This window comes from Schistocerca americana, chromosome 3, assembly GCF_021461395.2.
Source record: "Schistocerca americana isolate TAMUIC-IGC-003095 chromosome 3, iqSchAmer2.1, whole genome shotgun sequence".
NCBI classification, from domain to species: Eukaryota; Metazoa; Arthropoda; class Insecta; order Orthoptera; family Acrididae; genus Schistocerca; species Schistocerca americana.
Window position 1 is genome coordinate 292388181 of NC_060121.1, and position 18436 is coordinate 292406616.

Genomic DNA, 18436 nt, shown 5'->3' on the forward strand with positions numbered 1-18436 from the left:
TGATAGGAGCTAGGATCATCACTTTGTAAATGCAATTTTTTTATTTTTTTTTAAGTGTCCTGGATGTTTCCTGACATTAATTCTCAAAAAACACACCCAGTGGATCAGATGGCCCTCTAGTGACCATTTGCACTCAACCAACTAAATGAGTCCATCTAATTCACTCATAAGATAATTTTGTATCAAAACTATCCATCACAAATAGTAACTGATCACTTGTAGAATGTGAGAATGTTTTTTGTTGTTATTATCAAACAAGATCAAGAGTCCTTTAAAAAGAAATCTAGCTTCTACATTGATGGGAAAAAAATACAGCACAAAAGAAATAATGAATTAGAGTAATGAAATTTTGGAAATACTTTTATCCAAGTAACATATTTATGTTGGGTTGGGTTGTTTGGGGGAGGAGACTAGATAGCGAGGTCATAGGTGTCATCAGATTAGGGAAGGACAGGGAAGGAAGTCAGCCGTGCCCTTTCACAGGAACCATCTCGGCATTTGTCTGGAGCAATTTAGTGTAATCATGGAAAACCTAAATCAGGATGGCCGGACACAGGGTTGAACTGTCGTCCTCCCAAATGTGAGTCCAGTGTGCTAGCCACTGTGCATATTTAAATGATTAACATTGTAAGATAACACGTAAATGTAAGTGTGAGATAAGCCATTACAAATGTGAAATGCTGGTACATTAATAACTTGTGTAACCACCAGAATGTTAATGCAAGCATACAAACATGCATTCACTGTGTTGTACGGGTACCACAGATCAGTTTGTGGGATGGAGTTCCATGCCTGTTGCACTTGGTTGGTCAATACAGGGACAACACTGTTTGTGGATGATGCAGGACTTGTCATCCAATGATGCCTGATATGTGCTCAACTGGAGATAGATCTGGTGATCAAGCAGGTCGAGGCAGCACAACAGGTTGAATCACCAGACTGATGCACAAATTTGCAGTCAGGGTGCATGGGATAACCACAAGTTTGCTCCTGCTGTTATACAACATTGCACCGTAGACCATAACTGCAGGTGTAGGTCCAGTTTGTCTAGCACACAGGCAAGTTGTATGCAGGCCCTTATCTGGCGTCTTCCTTACTAACGCACAGCCATCACTGGCACCAAGGCAGAAACAGATTTCATCAGAAAACACAATGTACTTCCACCATGTCCTCCAATGGGTTCTTGCTTGACACCACTGCAGTCGCAAATGCTGGTGGTTTGGGATCAGTGGAATATGCACTACAGGGTGTCTGGCTCAGAGCTGTCCTTGAAGTAACTGATTTGTGAAACTTTGTTGTATCAGTGTGGTTCCAACTGCTACTAAAATTGCTGGGTGCATGTACAGCATGATGCACCAGAGCCATACGCTGAACACAATGATCTTCCCTCTCAGTAGTGCCATGTGGCCATTCAGACTCCGGTCATCTTGCAACTGTACATTCTTGTGATCACTGCTGCAACCAATTATGTACATCGGCTACATTCCTGCCAAGCCTTTCTGCAGTATGATAGAAGGAACACCCAGCTTCTCGTAATCCTATTACACGATCACGTTTAAACTCAGTTGAGGTGTTATAATGAATTCTTTGCCACCTTAAAGGCATTCTTGACAAACAGCAACTCACCGTGTCCAATCTCAAAGATAACTAGTGCCCTTGACCATTACAATGTGCATTTAAAGCAAACCTGTTTTTCATGCTCGTAGTGGTGCTTCTAGTACCATTTTTGTGCGACTGGAATGGAATCTGAATAGACAGCATCTTTAAGATGTAGAAACACACTTAACAACTTTTGTTTATGTCACACAACCCCTTCTTGGTGTTGCGATTTTTCCTTCGTCAGAGTGTATACAAAAATCAATGGATAACCAAAAGACATTAAATAACTGTGCAGTGGAATTCTTTAACTGAAACTGGATCCTCCTAACAAGCTTCAGCTAATCCAATTTCTATCGAGCTGGGAGAGTATCCCATAGCAGTGGTTGCAATACACCCTTAATTTTAGCAAAATGTGCGTTCTTATGGAGGGTTGTTAAGCACTTACGTATGGCTGAACTGCAAAAGGACTGGTTAAATAAGTGAAAAATATATGGAAAGATATAAACAGATCATAAATGTTCAAATTCTATTACTCAGCATTATGTGAGCAGTCTAAACTTAAAACTTTTGAGTCAACACTTTCATCCCAAGCCCAGTGTGCTGCTTCACTTTCCAAAAATATGATTACATCTTTTTAGAATGTACAGCGCAAGCAACTTGCTATAGCTGCTCATAAACTTAGAATATTATTCTTGGGCCTGTAAGTGTGCATGGCTTGTTCAGGCGAACAACCAGTCTCAAACAGAAAATGCCAAATTTATGGAGAAGAAAGGAAACCTCAACAGCTTTTACATATGTAGTGGAGGGAGGAGGCACTACACCAAGATGCAGCTCATATAATCAAGGAGAACATAAAAGGGTTCATAAGTCATGTCGAAGGAGATCCACAGGTGTGTCTCCATGAGAGAGATCCACTGTTCCTAAAGTGTTATAGCCTCCAAAGTACAAATAAGCAAAGTAGTTGGGAGAGAGTTGAAGGTGGAAGGAGAGAAGGTAGAATGGTTTGGGCACCAGGACATTGGCAGTTGGAGGATGAGCACTAGCAGTAATGACAAATTAAAAAACTGCAGAGGGGTTTTAACCATCTGCTGGATCTAAGTATTCGTACTATCATATGACTTCCCAAAACAAAATCTTTGTTGGGTAAACCACATTAATCCTGCGTGCAAGAAATGAGCAGTAGCTGATCACAACCGACAAAAATAATTGCAAGTGAAACCCTGAAAACTGTGTGCTAGGAAACAATTTAAATATTAGTTATGGTTTTGAACTGTGGGGCTCGGCAACAATCTTACACCGAACAGAATATTTGTATTACAGAATAGAGTAATTAGGTTAATGCATTAACCCAGAGTGTGCTGACATCCAACATAAAACATTTTTGTCCAACATAAATACTTAACAAAATATTCCTTACACTTGTATAAACTTGATATATTTTTTTGTGAATAATAAAACCAAAGTGAGAAAGAATAGTGTTGCACATAATTATGACACCAAAAGTAAGGGAAATTATTTCAGGTAGAGGACAAAATGAAAAGTAACTGATAATTGTCCTTACATTAATGGTCATATTTGGTTCAACAAACTATCACTTATCTCGAAAACTTGTGTAGCAAATCTGTTACACAAGGAGTTAAATGCTTCCCTCATATCCATTAATGCATTGAATTCTATCCTACAAGAATTCTTAATGCATTACAAGTTACAACAGAATATTATGAGCATATATGTACCATTACTATACATAAAGTATTATTTATATTTATTACTCAAGGAAACACTCAAATCTTCACTATGACTTTGGCTGGCCTATATGGGCTCCTTATCACCACTAACATAACATTTTCCAAAACCAAACACTAAACATTGTGGTTGATATCAGGCTGACAACATAATTAGAAAAAAAAATTTTGCTTGAAATTCCACGAATGCTCTTTAAATCCTTTCACTTAGTTACCAGTAACATTTACTTTTACAGGACAATAACAAATATTTGTTACTTACTTCTTTAAATCTGGCTGATTACTTACTTCTTAAAAACAGCTAATATGGTACTCTCAGTGTACAGTTATATGCAAGAACCACAAAGAAACTGAACCTTGAAAACTGGATACTAGAACTTCAGTACCTACTTAGCTGTCTAAGATAAACTGTTCTTGGTGAATTAGTATACTGTATACTTTTCAAAAAAACAAAACTTAAAAGAAAAGACAATGACTAAAAGGAACTTAAACTTTCTAACATTTTATTCATTCCTAGTTTGGTCACCAGTGGCAAACAATTTAGTATAAATTGAGAACAGCCCATTATGAACAAAATTCATGTTACCTGGTTTTATGTCCAGACAATTTTCTGAACAATTATTATTGGTTTAATTATCACCACTGGGATAGAAACAGTTTGGCATAACAAACAGCATTTTTATTAACGAATTAAAATCTTTTAATTTAAATAGAATCTGAAAAGTTCATTCAACATGTTTTCAAAGTACCGCTAATTGGGAATTCAATTATTGTTATAGACTAATTCTTACACCATGTAAATCACTCCGAAAATATTTGTGCTTATTTTTTCTTTCAAATTATCTCTCATTCATTTTGGTTATGTGGACACCTTGTCATTACCCTCATATGGTTTCCAACTTGTTGCACTATTGTTTGGCAGCCATGGTGCCCTTGGAAATGTGGAGAATGGTGGTATGGGCCCCAAGAGTATCCATGTGGATGGTGGTGCTGGTGAAAATGACTCTGGTGACCGTACCTTTGGTAGTGATCATTAGGGTGATGAAAGTGCACATTTGGTTCATCAAGAAAATCATAAAATCCAAAAGACTCGCGCTTAAAGTCTTTCTTGGCGTTATGGGCTTCGTGCTGAAAATGAAACATATTTCTTGCGAAATCTCTGAACATTCCTTCAAAATCAGCGAAAATTGTTCGGTCAAACTGATTACTTTCCTTGCCAAAAACATCGTAATGCTGTCTCTTCTGCGGATCAGACAAAACTTCATAAGCGTGTGAAATTTCCTGAAACTTTTCACCTGCTGCTGGATCCTTGTTCTTGTCCGGGTGATAATGGAGCGCTAATTTTCGGAAAGCTTTCTTGATATCTGCTGTAGTAGCGCTTTTGTCCACGCCAAGTAAGTCATAGTAATTACTTTCACCACCCATGGCCATTTTTGGTCGCAGAATCAGAATCATATAAATCAGAAACAAATATAGTGATGTGAAAACCGTCATTGTAACTGTTCCGTCTGTCCGTTTTAACAGCAGTCACGGCACTCTCCACTTAACGGGCATTTTGAAAAATATTTCGCACCAGTCGAAGAGTCTATATTTCCATGTCTCAGGTACTCTGAGAGTAAATAATTTTAACCTCATATTATAAATAAATTCTCTGAAACAGAGAGAAAGATGATGACTTTACATTGGAGTACACTCTATGTGTAAGATTTCCTCTGAAAAGTGCACGGCGACTTTAGAGCCAATGTGTGAACGTAATAATTGCACACAAACGTTAGAAATACCGGTAAGTGAAAGGAATGGGCAAAAACGGTAAGGTTAAGCGCGCATGAACATCTTTTCTGTCGGTCGATCACATTATTGGTTTGTTACAATTCTGTTTTATGGGAGTACGTCTATAGTTGATCGAAAAATCGCCCGGCGATAAAATCTGTGGCAAGACACGAAATTGCCGGTTTGAAGAGCCACTCACCTATTTTGCATGCCTAGCAGCGCACGCATTGTTTTTTGTCTGTGGATTGACTCTCCAACTATGAGAGCTTGAGAAGAAAAATGGAAATCAGTACAGTACAAATTTCGTTGGCGAATATCAATAAATGACTTACAGTAAAAAGTTGCACAGTTACAGCGACTGCCAATTAAAAAGAGAGACTATGGCAGGAAACCTCTGAATCTTTGTTGCAGAAATATCCAAGAAAAAGTTTTCTGGAGGAATGTTTTAGCTATCTTCTATTTGTTTACCATCATGTTGTCTTATAAAACTAAGCGGCACACAAGATGCTTTACTAAAGCTTTCACAAAAAAAATCGAGATTTGTGTCGAGAGGTTGGTGTAATGTTCTCCACTTATTGGCGAAAATGCAGTAAACACACACTACAATTCAGCGAGCTCCACGCAGTCTATAACTGAAAATTCGTTTTAGATTTGTCAGATTTCTTCTTGGCATAACACCTTAACGCATGTTCTGACAAACTAAATGCCTCGTCACTAACAAACACATATGGCATTGCTGTTCCCTGTGTGTCGTACGGTAAATAATTTCTGGGAGGAAAGTTCAAATTTTTTGTAAAAGTCATCTCCAAAAATCATATTTTTAAATTTCTGTGAATCGCTACGTCTGTCATATGCTCCTACAACGGCAATCGGAAAAAATACTGTCCACAGTCGCCTTTTTAGTACCACAGAACGACAAAGCTTGTATAACTAATACGGTGATCATGTACTGTTTGTCGTTTTCACGTGTATATTCTTCTCATCTCTCTTCCCCAGTTGTCTTTTCTGGCATAAAACAGTCATTTATTTCCATTACTTATCTCACGTATGTTTTACTATTTCTCTAAAATTCGTAGTAATAAGTAAATACTCGAAGTGTAGTGACTGGAACCTGTTTCCTGTGGCCAAATATCTGTAGAGAAATTGGAATACCTAGTTAACAGCTTTCATGTATGACAAAGCCACGTACTATTGAAGGCGGTACCGGTACATGCGTTCCATACGTATTTTAGAAGAAAATATTTAAAACAGTTGCAAATTTTAAAAATTTGCTTTAAAAATAATGCACAGCAGGATGTGAGGTCTGAGCAAGCCATAAAAAAAAGAAAAAATACTAATATTTCGTCCAGTTGCTGTATCTATTAGCAACATTAAAGGAAAGAAAAACCGCTAGCAACGTTTCGAACAGTAGAGAGTAAGATACTTTGAGGTGACGAAACAGATGGGCTACCGATACGCACATGTACAGATGGCAACACTATTCGTGTACACAAGGTACCGAAGGACAGCTCATTGTGGAGCTGTCACTTGTACTGGGGTGATCCATGTGAAAATGTTTCCAACGTGAGTATGGTCGCACGACGGAAATTAACAGACTTCGAACGCCGAATGGCAGTTGGAGCTAGACGCGCGGGACATTCCGTTTCGGAAATCGTAAGGGAATTCAGTATTCCGAGATCCACAGTGTTAAGAGAGGACCGGGAACACCAAATTTCAGGCATTACCTCTCACCACGGATAACGCAGTGCCCAACGGTCTTCCCTTGGTGACCGCGTGTAGCGGCATTTGCGTCGAGTTGTCAGTGTAGACAGGCAACACTGCTTGAAATAAACGCAGAAATCAATGTAGGACGTAAGACGAACGTATCCGTTAGGATAGTGCGGCGAAATTTGCTGTTAATGGGCTGTGGCAGCAGACGACCGACGCGAGTACCTTTGGTAACAGCACATCGCCTGCAGCGCCTCCCCTGGGCTGGTGACCATATCAATTGGACCCTAGACGACTGGAAAACCGCGGCCTGGTCAGATTAGTCCCGATTTCAGTTGGTCTGAACTGATGGTGAGGCTTGAGTGTGGCGCAGACGCCACAAAGCCACGGACTCAAGTTGTCTGCAAGCTGGTAGTGGCTGCATAATAGTGTGTGCTTACACGGAAGGAACTGGGTTCACCGGTCAAAGAGAAAACAATCATTGATTGGAAATGAACATATTCGGCTACTTGAAGACCACCTGCAGCAATTCATGGATTTCATGTTCCCAAAAAACGATGCAATGTTTATGGATGACAATGCGCCATGTCAAATGGTTCAAATGGCTCCGAGCACTATGGGACTTAACATCTATGGTCATCAGTCCCCTAGAACTTAGAACTACTTAAACCTAACTAACCTAAGGAGATCACACACATCCATGCCCGAGGCAGGATTCGAACCTGCGACCGTAGCAGTCGCGCGGTTCATGCGCCATGTCACCGGCCACAACTGTTTACGACTGGTTTGACTAGCGTTCTGGACAATTCGAGCGAATGATTTTGCCACCCATCGAACATTTATGGGACTTAATTTAGAGGTCAGTTCGTGCACGAAATTCTGCGCTGGCAACTCTTTCGAAATTGTGGACGGCTGTAGAGGCAGCATAGCTTAATATTTCCGCAGGGAACTTAACGACTTATCGAGTCAATGTCACTTCGAACTGGTGCACTAGGCCGGGCAAAAGGAGGTCCAACACGATTTTAGGAGGTATTCCATGACTTTTGTTACCTCAGTGTATGTTTCCAGTAGAATCATCTACCAAATGAAAAATCTTTAAGGACAGAAAGCCCATCCTATTCGTTGCATTGGTATCCTGAAAGCCATATATAGTCTTTCTTATTTCTTTTTCCTAGAGTTTGTTTCGTATAGTAGCCTAGAATAGTCACAATTTTATAGTGTTGCTACCATTTCCAAAACGATACTTACGTAAGTTGTCGACCGAACCATAAGTCATTGAAAGTGGCTACATTGAGGAAGTACAAAAGCGTGCAACTGGTGTTTGACTTAAATCGGTCAACACATGTCCCTCGCACGCTGCCTTTGAGAGGCCGTGTTTCATTAATCTTATTTCGTTCTTTCCTTATTGTAGCTTGTGTGTTATGACAGTATGCTGATTCAAGGCAAGGGCGTATTGAAGATTTATCTCCAACACGTCACGGAAGATACGATTTGTAATAATTAAATATCAATTAAAGCGGTAAAAGCTTTTAAAAGAGCTCTGAAACCGAATGGTTTCTGTGGTCTTGCGATTAGAGATGTGCAGTCTAGTATGTTTCCTTTGCAGACTTTCCCGACACACCTGTTGGATATGTATTTCTCGGATTTGCTGCAGGATAATATTGTGTAGTGTCTACAATACTTTATCAGTACAGCTGTTCGACACCTTCAGATGGTGGTATATAGCATTAAAATTGCTACACCACGAAGATGACGTGCTACAGACACGAAATTTAACCGACAGGAAGAAGATGCTGTGATATGCAAAAGATTAGCTTTTCAGATCATTCACACAAGGTTGGCGCCGGTGGCGACACCTACAACGTGCTGACATGAGGAAAGTTTCCAACCGATTTCTCATACACAAACAGCAGTTGGCCGGCGTTGCCTGGTGAAACATTGTTGTGATGCCTCGTGTAAGGAGGAGAAATGCGTACCATAACGTTTCCGACTTTGATAAAGGTCGGATGGTAGCCTATCGCGATTGCGGTTTATCGTATCGCGACATTGCTGCTCGCGTTGGTCGATATCCAATGACTGTTAGCAGAATATGGACTCGGTGAATTCAGGAGGGTAATACGGAACGCCGTGCTGGATCCTAACGGCCTCGTATCACTACCAGTCGACTTGACAGGCATCTTATCTACATGGCTGTAGCAGATCGTGCAGCCACGTCTCGATCCCTGAGTCAACAGATGGGGACGTTTGCAAGACAATAACCATCTGCATGAACAGTTCGACGACGTTTGCAGCAGCATGGACTATCAGTTCGGAGACCATGGGTGCGGTTACCCTTGACGCTGCACCAAAGACAGGAGCGCCTGCGATGGTGTACTCAACTACGAACCTGGGTGCACGAATGGCAAACGTCATTTTTTCGGATGAATCCAGGTTCTGTTTACAGCATCATAATGGTCGCATCCGTGTTTGGGAACATCGCGGTGAACGCACATTGGAAGCGTGTATTCGTCATCGCCATACTGGCGTTTCATCCGGCGTGATGGAATGGGGTGCCATTGGTTACACGTCTCGGTCACCTCTTGTTCGCATTGATGGCACTCTGAACAGTGGACGTTACGTTTCAGTTGTGTTACGACCCGTGGCTCTACCCTTCATTCGATCCCCGCGAAACCCTACATTTCAGCAGGATAATGCACGACCGCATGTTGCAGGTCCTGTACGGGCCTTTCTGGATACAGAAAATGTTCGACTGCTGCCCTGGCCAGCACATTTTTCAGATCTCTCACCAATTGAATACGTCTGGTCAATGGTGGCCGAGCAACTGGCTTGTCACAATACGCCAGTCACTAGTCTTGATGAACTGTGGTATCGCGTTGAAGCTGCATGGGCAGCTGCACCTGTACACGCCATTCAAGCTCTGTTTGACTCAATGCCCAGGCGTATCAAGGCCGTTATTACGGCCAGATGTGATTGTTCTGGGTACTGATTTCCCAGGATCTATGCACCCAAACTGGGTGAAAATATAATCGCATGTCAGTTCTAGTATAATATATTTGTCCAATGACTACCCGTTTATCATCTGCATTTCTTCTTGGTGTAGCAATTTTAATGGCCAGTAGTGTAATAGTTGTTGTCATTGCTGCAAGACGCGACTAATGACGATCATGCGGCGGCGCCGAAATTTATCAGCAGAAGCAGGAAATACGCAAGCGTGGGAAGGCGATCACAGCTGGATGAAAGCGAGGCTCTTAGTGCCGTCTACCAGGAACCGAAGACAGGCCTTCAACACGCGCACAGTGCGCAATGACTGCGCTGCTGGACGATCCCGCAGTTAAAAGCTGAATTAAAGCTCTGTCATGTATTTCGTCGTCATGAATCGGAGGTTTCTGTTTCTCCTGCTTTAATTTAATGGCAACCAGTGATTGGCTCCAGGCAGTGCTTAGTTGAAAACCTGCATCCCTATTGATAATATTGTCTGCTGTATCGCGAAACGATGCCTCTGAGGATAAAATTTCAGTCTTCACGTAAAACATGCGATGCCCTGTGTGCAGACTATGCTCTGCTACCATAGATTTATCAGGTTGGTCTAGGTGGGTATAACAATGGTGTTCATCACAACATTCTTGCATGGTTTGACATGTCTGCCCAATAGAAGGTTTCCCACATTTGCATGGGATCTTATATACCTCACGTTTTCTAAAGCCAAGCTCCTCTTTTACTGAAGGTAACAAATTGCTCAATTTTGCTGGTGGACGGAAAAAAAACACTTGATTTCGTGCATCTTAAGGATACTTTTTATTCTTGAAGAGATTTCACCAAAATACAACAAGAACTCCGTTGCAGTTGGCGCCTCTGCATTTTCATTTACATCCCTGCACCGAGCTCGCTTTGATAAGTTTGGATTGTGTATGTGTCTATCAGAATAACCGATCTAATGGAACGCCGTTATTATGTGTTGTAGCTAGCCAGACAAAGTGTTGGTACCTGATACCGTATGTGCTCTATGTACCTGTGCGTACTGTAATACCTTCAGTACACACACCATCAGATTATTTGACTTGTCGCTCTAACGAAGAAGGAAAGGGTCAGCACTATGTCTCGTGGTCTTATCGTAGCGCGTTTATCTTCTGCCGATAGGTCTGACGATAGAAATGCCACTTGCACGCTTAGAGTAGCAGATTGACGGTGACCAACTTTAAACAGAACTTGATTAATTTTCACACACATTTATTAAAATAATAACAAGCATAAAAATTACTTAACTTGGTTCTGGATGCTATTTACAATTGACAATCTGAAGTTCCTTTGGTATTGGTACGCTAATCTTATTCTCACATATATCTCTGATACTTGACAAAAGTGTCTATACATTTATCTTCATGGCTATGTACAGGAAGGTGGTAATCTTATTAGGTGCAGAATGAAACTTGACTGTAGACTGGTACAGACAAATGTAGAACTCGTACAGACTGGTACAGACTAATGCAGACTGATACAGACTGGTGCAGACAAATGCAGACTGACTAATCGGAGGTCTGTACACTCATTATAATACTTCGCACATTTATGTATCACTGTGCGAGTGTGATCCGCAAGGAGAAAAGGTTCTACGTTAGCAGCAATCTCATTGGCTGCGTTACATATTAATACGCGGATTGGCGGAAGCAGAATTTTGTCCGTCTCTATGGCAGCGCCATCTTGTAGTGCGGAGACGGATGAGCGCTGCGCCTGCGCTGTTGTGCTTAGTGCGGCGCGCTCTAGTGGGAAAGTTGTGTACGCGCTGACTACGCGGAACTATGTACACAACAGTACCAGAGAATGTAGGGCACTACCGACATCTGTAGAGTCAAGACAGTTTATGGCCTGCAACTATAACTCTGTGAGAGTCGTCAACTTTTCTGTTGACTCGCCCCATCCAGGATTGGTAAGATGCCATCTTTCCTTACTTCCATGTTGAGCTGAGTATTTGGATGGAGCGAGCTGAAGTGCTGGAGAAATATAGGTAATGTCTCTATTCCAAGTGGCCACACCACAAATATATCATCTACACACCGCTAGAAGCAGGAAGGTTAGAGGCTTGCCGGCTGTCTTTCCCTCTATGTCTACATCTACATTTACTCTCCACAAGCCACTTTGCGGTGTGTGGTGGAGGGTACTTTGTGTACCACTGTGTTAGGTATTTTAATTTCCTGTTCCAGTCGCGAATAGTTCGCGAGAAGAGTGATTGCCACTAAGCCTCCATGTGAGCTCGAACATCTCTGATTTTATCTTCGTGGTCTTTCCGAGAGATGTACGTAGGAGGAAGCAATAAAATTGTTGACTCTTCAAGGCACATAAGCCCTCAGAACTACACCGTGATACAAAATGCCTCTCTTCGAGCGTCTACCACTGGGGTTGGTTGGTCATCTCTATGACACTTTCGTGCCCACTAAATGAATATCCAACGAAACTCCCCACTCTTTCTCGGATCTTTTCTATTTTCTCTATCAGGCCTGTCTGGTACGGATCGCAGACGAGCAATATACGAGTGTTGGTCGAACGAGTGTTTTGTGAACCACTACATTTGTTGATGGACTTCATTTCCGGAGGATTCTTTCAATGAAGCTCAGTCTGGCATCTGCCTTGCTGGCGATTAATTTTGTGTGTTCACTCCACTTCAAATCGCACCGTACGCGTATTCCTATGTACACTCCTGGAAATGGAAAAAAGAACACATTGACACCGGTGTGTCAGACCCACCATACTTGCTCCGGACACTGCAAGAGGGCTGTACAAGCAATGATCACACGCACGGCACAGCGGACACACCAGGAACCGCGGTGTTGGCCGTCGAATGGCGCTAGCTGCGCAGCATTTGTGCACCGCCGCCGTCAGTGTAAGCCAGTTTGCCGTGGCGTACGGAGCTCCATCGCAGTCTTTAACACTGGTAGCATGCCGCGACAGCGTGGACGTGAACCGTATGTGCAGTTGACGGACTTTGAGCGAGGGCGTATAGTGGGCATGCGGGAGGCCGGGTGGACGTACCGCCGAATTGCTCAACACGTGGGGCGTGAGGTCTCCACAGTACATCGATGTTGTCGCCAGTGGTCGGCGGAAGGTGCACGTGCCCGTCGACCTGGGACCGGACCGCAGCGACGCACGGATGCACGCCAAGACCGTAGGATCCTACGCAGTGCCGTAGGGGACCGCACCGCCACTTCCCAGCAAATTAGGGACACTGTTGCTCCTGGGGTATCGGCGAGGACCATTCGCAACCGTCTCCATGAAGCTGGGCTACGGTCCCGCACACCGTTAGGCCGTCTTCCGCTCACGCCCCAACATCGTGCAGCCCGCCTCCAGTGGTGTCGCGACAGGCGTGAATGGAGGGACGAATGGAGACGTGTCGTCTTCAGCGGTGAGAGTCGCTTCTGCCTTGGTGCCAATGATGGTCGTATTCGTGTTTGGCGCCGTGCAGGTGAGCGCCACAATCAGGACTGCATACGACCGAGGCACACAGGGCCAAAACCCGGCATCATGGTGTGGGGAGCGATCTCCTACACTGGCCGTACACCACTGGTGATCGTCGAGGGGACACTGAATAGTGCACGGTACATCCAAACCGTCATCGAACCCATCGTTCTACCATTCCTAGACCGGCAAGGGAACTTGCTGTTCCAACAGGACAATGCACGTCCGCATGTATCCCGTGCCACCCAACGTGCTCTAGAAGGTGTAAGTCAACTACCCTGGCCAGCAAGATCTCCGGATCTGTCCCCCATTGAGCATTTTTGGGACTGGATGAAGCGTCGTCTCACGCGGTCTGCACGTTCAGCACGAACGCTGGTCCAACTGAGGCGCCAGGTGGAAATGGCATGGCAAGCCGTTCCACAGGACTACGTCCAGCATCTCTACGATCGTCTCCATGGGAGAATAGCAGCCTGCATTGCTGCGAAAGGTGGATATACACTGTACTAGTGCCGACATTGTGCATGCTCTGTTGCCTATGTCTATGTGCCTGTGGTTCTGTCAGTGTGATCATGTGATGTATCTGACCCCAGGAATGTGTCAATAAAGTTTCCCCTTCCTGGGACAATGAATTCACGGTGTTCTTATTTCAATTTCCTGGAGTGTATTTTAGGGAAGTAACTGCTTCCAGTGATTATTCTGCAATTGAGAAATCAGCCATAAAAGAAATGGTCTTTCTGCTCATGCATTCACGATACGTAACATTTGTTTATGTTGAGGGTCAATTGGCACTCCCTGCAGTGTCTTTCATCTGCAGATTTTCCTGCACTTCGCTACAAGTTCCTAGCGTCGCGACTCCTCTTGATACAACAGCACTAGGTCATTTATGAATACTGCGAAAAGTAATGGTCCTCCAACACTCCTCAGGGGCCCGAAGTTGCTTTTACGTCTGTACACTTCTCTCCGTTCAGAATGACATGATGTGTTCTGTTTGCTAGAGACTCTTCAGACCAGTGACACAGTTGGTCTGATATTCCGTACGCTTATATTTTGTTTATTAGGCGGCAGTGCGGAACTGCATCAAATGCCTTCCGGAAGTTAAGGAACACGGCACCTACTTGTGCGCCGGTGTCTACTGCTTTATGGGTCTCGTTGGTGATCAGAGCGAGCTAGGTTCCACACGATTATTCTTTTTGCAACGCATGTTGCTTCCTACAAAGGAGATTTTCGGCCTCCAGAAATGTCATAATACAAAATCATAAAAAATATTCCAAAATTCTATAATTACCGATGTCAAAGATATATGCCTACAGTTTTGTGCGTCTGTACGGCGACTCTTCCTAAATACTAGTACTTTTTGCAGATGACATGAGTGTTATAATAAATCCCATTCCAGGAAAAGCAGCTAAAGAATTCTTTCAAAGAATTATTAAGTGGTTCTCAGAAAATGGACTTTCCCTTAATTAAAAAAAAAAACTCACTATATCCAGTTCTGTACACCGAATAGAGCCATGCCGACAATTGATGTAGCATATGAACAGGGCTCAGTAAACAGGGTAGATTTTTCCAAATTTTTGGATGTTCACATTGATGACAACTTGAACTGGAAGAAGCATGTTACTGAGATTCTCAAACAACTAAGTTCAGCTTCTTTCGCTCTTCGTATAATCGCTAGTCTTCGTAATAAACAGAACAGCCTCCTAACGTACTTTTCAGATTTCCACGCCGGCCGTGGTGGCCGAGCGGTTCTAGGCGCTACAGTCTGGAACCCCGCCACCGCTACGGTCGCAGGTTCGAATCCTGCCTCGGGCATGGATATGTGTGATGTCCTTAGGTTAGTTAGGTTTAAGTAGTTCTACGTTCTAGGGACTGATGACCTCAGAAGTTAAGTCCCATAGTGCCCAGAGCCATTTGAACCATATTTCCACTCAATTTCTTATGGAATAGTTTTCTGGGGTAACTCATCAGACATAAAGTATTGATTGCACAAAAGAGAGCAGTGAGAGTAATTAGTGGTGTTCACCCAAGGACGTCATGTAGGCACCTTTTCAAGGAGTTAGGTGTTTTAACTGCACCATCAGAGTACATATATTCGCTAATGAAATTCGTTACAAATAATCCATCTCAATTCGCGGAGAACAGTGATGTTCGTACGTACAACAATAGAGGGAAAAATGACCTTCCTATTCGTTATTGAAGCTGTCAGTTGCTCAGAAAGGAGCACATTGCCTGCATCTCGTGGTCGTGCGGTAGCGTTCTCGCTTCCCACGCCCGGGTTCCCGGGTTCGATTCCCGGCGGGGTCAGGGATTTTCTCTGCCTCGTGATGGCTGGGTGTTGTGTGCTGTCCTTAGGTTAGTTAGGTTTAAGTAGTTCTAAGTTCTAGGGGACTGATGACCGTAGCTGTTAAGTCCCATAGTGCTCAGAGCCATTTGAACCATTTTTTTGGTCCATACTATCACCTCTAAAAATAAGGAAAGCAAAGAGCTTGCAGTAGATGAGATTTCTTTCACTCTCTGCAATTACTATCTAATCATGTTAAGCTTACGTAGAATATATTTGTCCACTTATAGAGTTTTTCATTAATTATGTCTCAAATGTGTTCTATCTCGCCCTCTCACTAGATTTCTCTCTCTCTCTCTCTCTCTCTCTCTCTCTCTCTCTCTCACTCTGTCTCTCTGTCTCTCCCCCTATCCCGCTCTCGCTCTCTTCCTCTCAGCCACAATCTCGTGGACACCTTCGCTATATAAATATAAAATATTCATTCATACATATTTGTCATTGTCCTTTGCCTCCTAGATGTAAGCATTAGCCAGTAAGACAACTCTAATAATAGTTACATGCCACATAATGGCACCACACCAAAAACTCTACCTAAAGTCTAGAACTTAGAAGTATCTGAATTAAACCCATGAAATTAACAAAAAATGCAAAATAAACAGGGAAAAATGAAATATTTTTGCTCCACTGACTTACAAATCAGTGCAACAGTGTAAATCAACCTGCAAATGCACAAAATATAACGAAACAGACAATAGCAACAAAGTTACATATCAGAAAAGAAAAGAAAAAGACTCGATAACTAACAGAAATTGAAATTGAAAATACCTTGGAATCTCATGACTGTATCTGTTATTTTGTAAATAAAAGTTTATTACGTTTAAAAAAAAAAAAAAAATGACCATAGATGTTAAGTCCCATAGTGCTCAGAGCCATTTGAACCAAAGGAGTACATTATTCAGCAACAAAGATCATTTGCCCAACATCATGTCTGGCAGGTAGCAGATCAAGTTTTATATCTAGCTTAAAATCATTTCTTTTGGACAACTCCTTCTACTCCATGGACGAGTTTCTGTTTCAGAAATGGTAAAAAAATGTACCTGTAAATGTAGTTGCATGTGTCGAACTAAAAATTTCAGTAATATTAATATTAGCACTATTCATGTGTGTATATATATATATCTTGTAATCTGACTTGTTCCACATCATATCGATAAAATAATCGGGAAAATGATCTAAGGAACATGACATTACTAATACTAATACTAACGGGAATGACCCGTGCTTTTTTCCAGTCATCAATAACACTTGACTCCCCTAATAACCTACGGTACACTGCTGCTGGAAGATGGGCAAGTACTTTCGCATACTCTATCTAGAATCGTGTTGGTATCCCGTCAGTTCCAGTGGCCTTTCCTCTGTTGAGCGATTTTAGGTGCTTTTCTATACCACTTGTTTCAATATAAGCCATTTTGTCTTTTGTGCGACGGTTTAAAAGAGGCACTACAGTGCGACCTTCCTCTGTGAAACAGTGTTGGAAAAAGACGTTTAGTATTGTGGCTTTTCCTTTGTTCGTATTCCGTTTCGCTGCCATTATAATTTTTGGAAATTTGTGGTAAGTTCTTATGGGACCAAACTGCTGAGGTCATCGATCCCTAAGCTTACACACTATTTAATCTAACTTAAACTAACTTAACGCTAAGGACGACACACACATCCATGCCCGAGGGAGGACTCGAACCTCGGACGGGGGTAGCCGTGCGGACTGTGACAAGACACCATAGACCACGCGGCTACCACGCGCCTTCCGTTACAGTTACAGTGTCTGGACAGATGGCTTTGATGCTTTCGCTGATTGATCCTACGGCGAAAACTTCTTAGAATCTCTGTCACATCGGTAGACAGAATAATACTTTCGAATTCGTTGATGGCTTCACGCATCGATCTCCTTATGGTAATTTTGCCTTCGTTTGATTTTTGTTTATCTGTGAGGCATTGGCTACGTTCGAATTTACAGTGGAGTTCTTTTTGATTTCGTAGCAGTTTTCTAACGTGACTGTCGAATTATGGCGGGGGTCTTTTACACCCCTCACAACTTTTCACGGCACGTATCTGTCCAAAGTATATTGTACAATGCTCTTGAACTTAGTCTATTGATACTCAACGTAGTTAGTGCTGGAGATGAAATTTTAGTACTAACCGTTCAAGTAATCTGAAATCAGTTTTTTGTCGCTCTTGCTATTCAGGAAGATCTTCTTGCCTTTCTATGTATACATATTTACAGCCGCATTTAGGGGTGCTGAAACGGTGTTGTGCTCGCTGATTCCCTGTTCTATATTGAGTCGAAAATTTCGGATCTGTTTGCCACAAGCAGGTCTAAGATATTGTCGTCACGAATCAGTTCTCTGATTAACATCTCAGGGTAGTTCTCGAATAAAGCACTTCTAGTCCAATTTCTCGTTATTCTCTGTCCCTACCAGCTGTCCTGATCACTTGAATCTCCCAGTATATAGCTGGTAGGTTAAAATATCCACCTAAAACTATAACACGACGAGGAAATTTGCGCGAAATACTTTGGTAAATAATGATACAACTTCAAAGCTAACCAAAAGATATGGCGATCACATTTGTCTACGAGAGGTCCCAACAGCGAAGTACGATGTTCAGCCGGGAAATAGGTAGGCGCTCTAGTGTTGCTCACTATGGTGCAGAGAGGAGACCCATCCTTATGAATCTTCAGTAGGCCGTATAGTCATGGGGAAACTGCTGTCTGTTGACATAGGCGCTTGATGACGTTAGTGGAAAAAGAACTCGTCTTGAGATGCCGTGACAAGCAGTCTATCTCTCCGTTTGCTAAATTTAAACATCATAATCACTTTGCGGTCACTGTCAG

The 18436-nt window shown here is 42.5% G+C and overlaps 1 protein-coding gene across 1 annotated transcript; it reads right to left on the reverse strand.

The window, feature by feature from the left end:
• Positions 1-3168: 3168 nt before the first annotated feature.
• On the reverse strand, positions 3169-4775 carry LOC124606027 (dnaJ homolog subfamily B member 9-like). Its single transcript, XM_047137991.1, has 2 exons — positions 4363-4775; positions 3169-3277 (listed from the first exon to the last, which is right to left on the reverse strand). The coding sequence occupies exons 1-2, from the start codon at positions 4773-4775 to the stop codon at positions 3169-3171; spliced, it is 522 nt and encodes a 173-aa protein (XP_046993947.1).
• Positions 4776-18436: the final 13661 nt, after the last annotated feature.

What these genes read in the sequence shown, in the direction of transcription:
- LOC124606027 (XM_047137991.1), bottom strand. Translation starts at nt 4,775, where the DNA reads ATGGCCATGGGTGGTGAAAGTAATTACTATGACTTACTTGGCGTGGAC. An exon ending in CCTAATGATCACTACCAAAG is followed by an intron (nt 3,278 to 4,362) that starts GTACGGTCACCA and finishes GAATTCTTGTAG; the next exon opens with GATAGAATTCAATGCATTAA.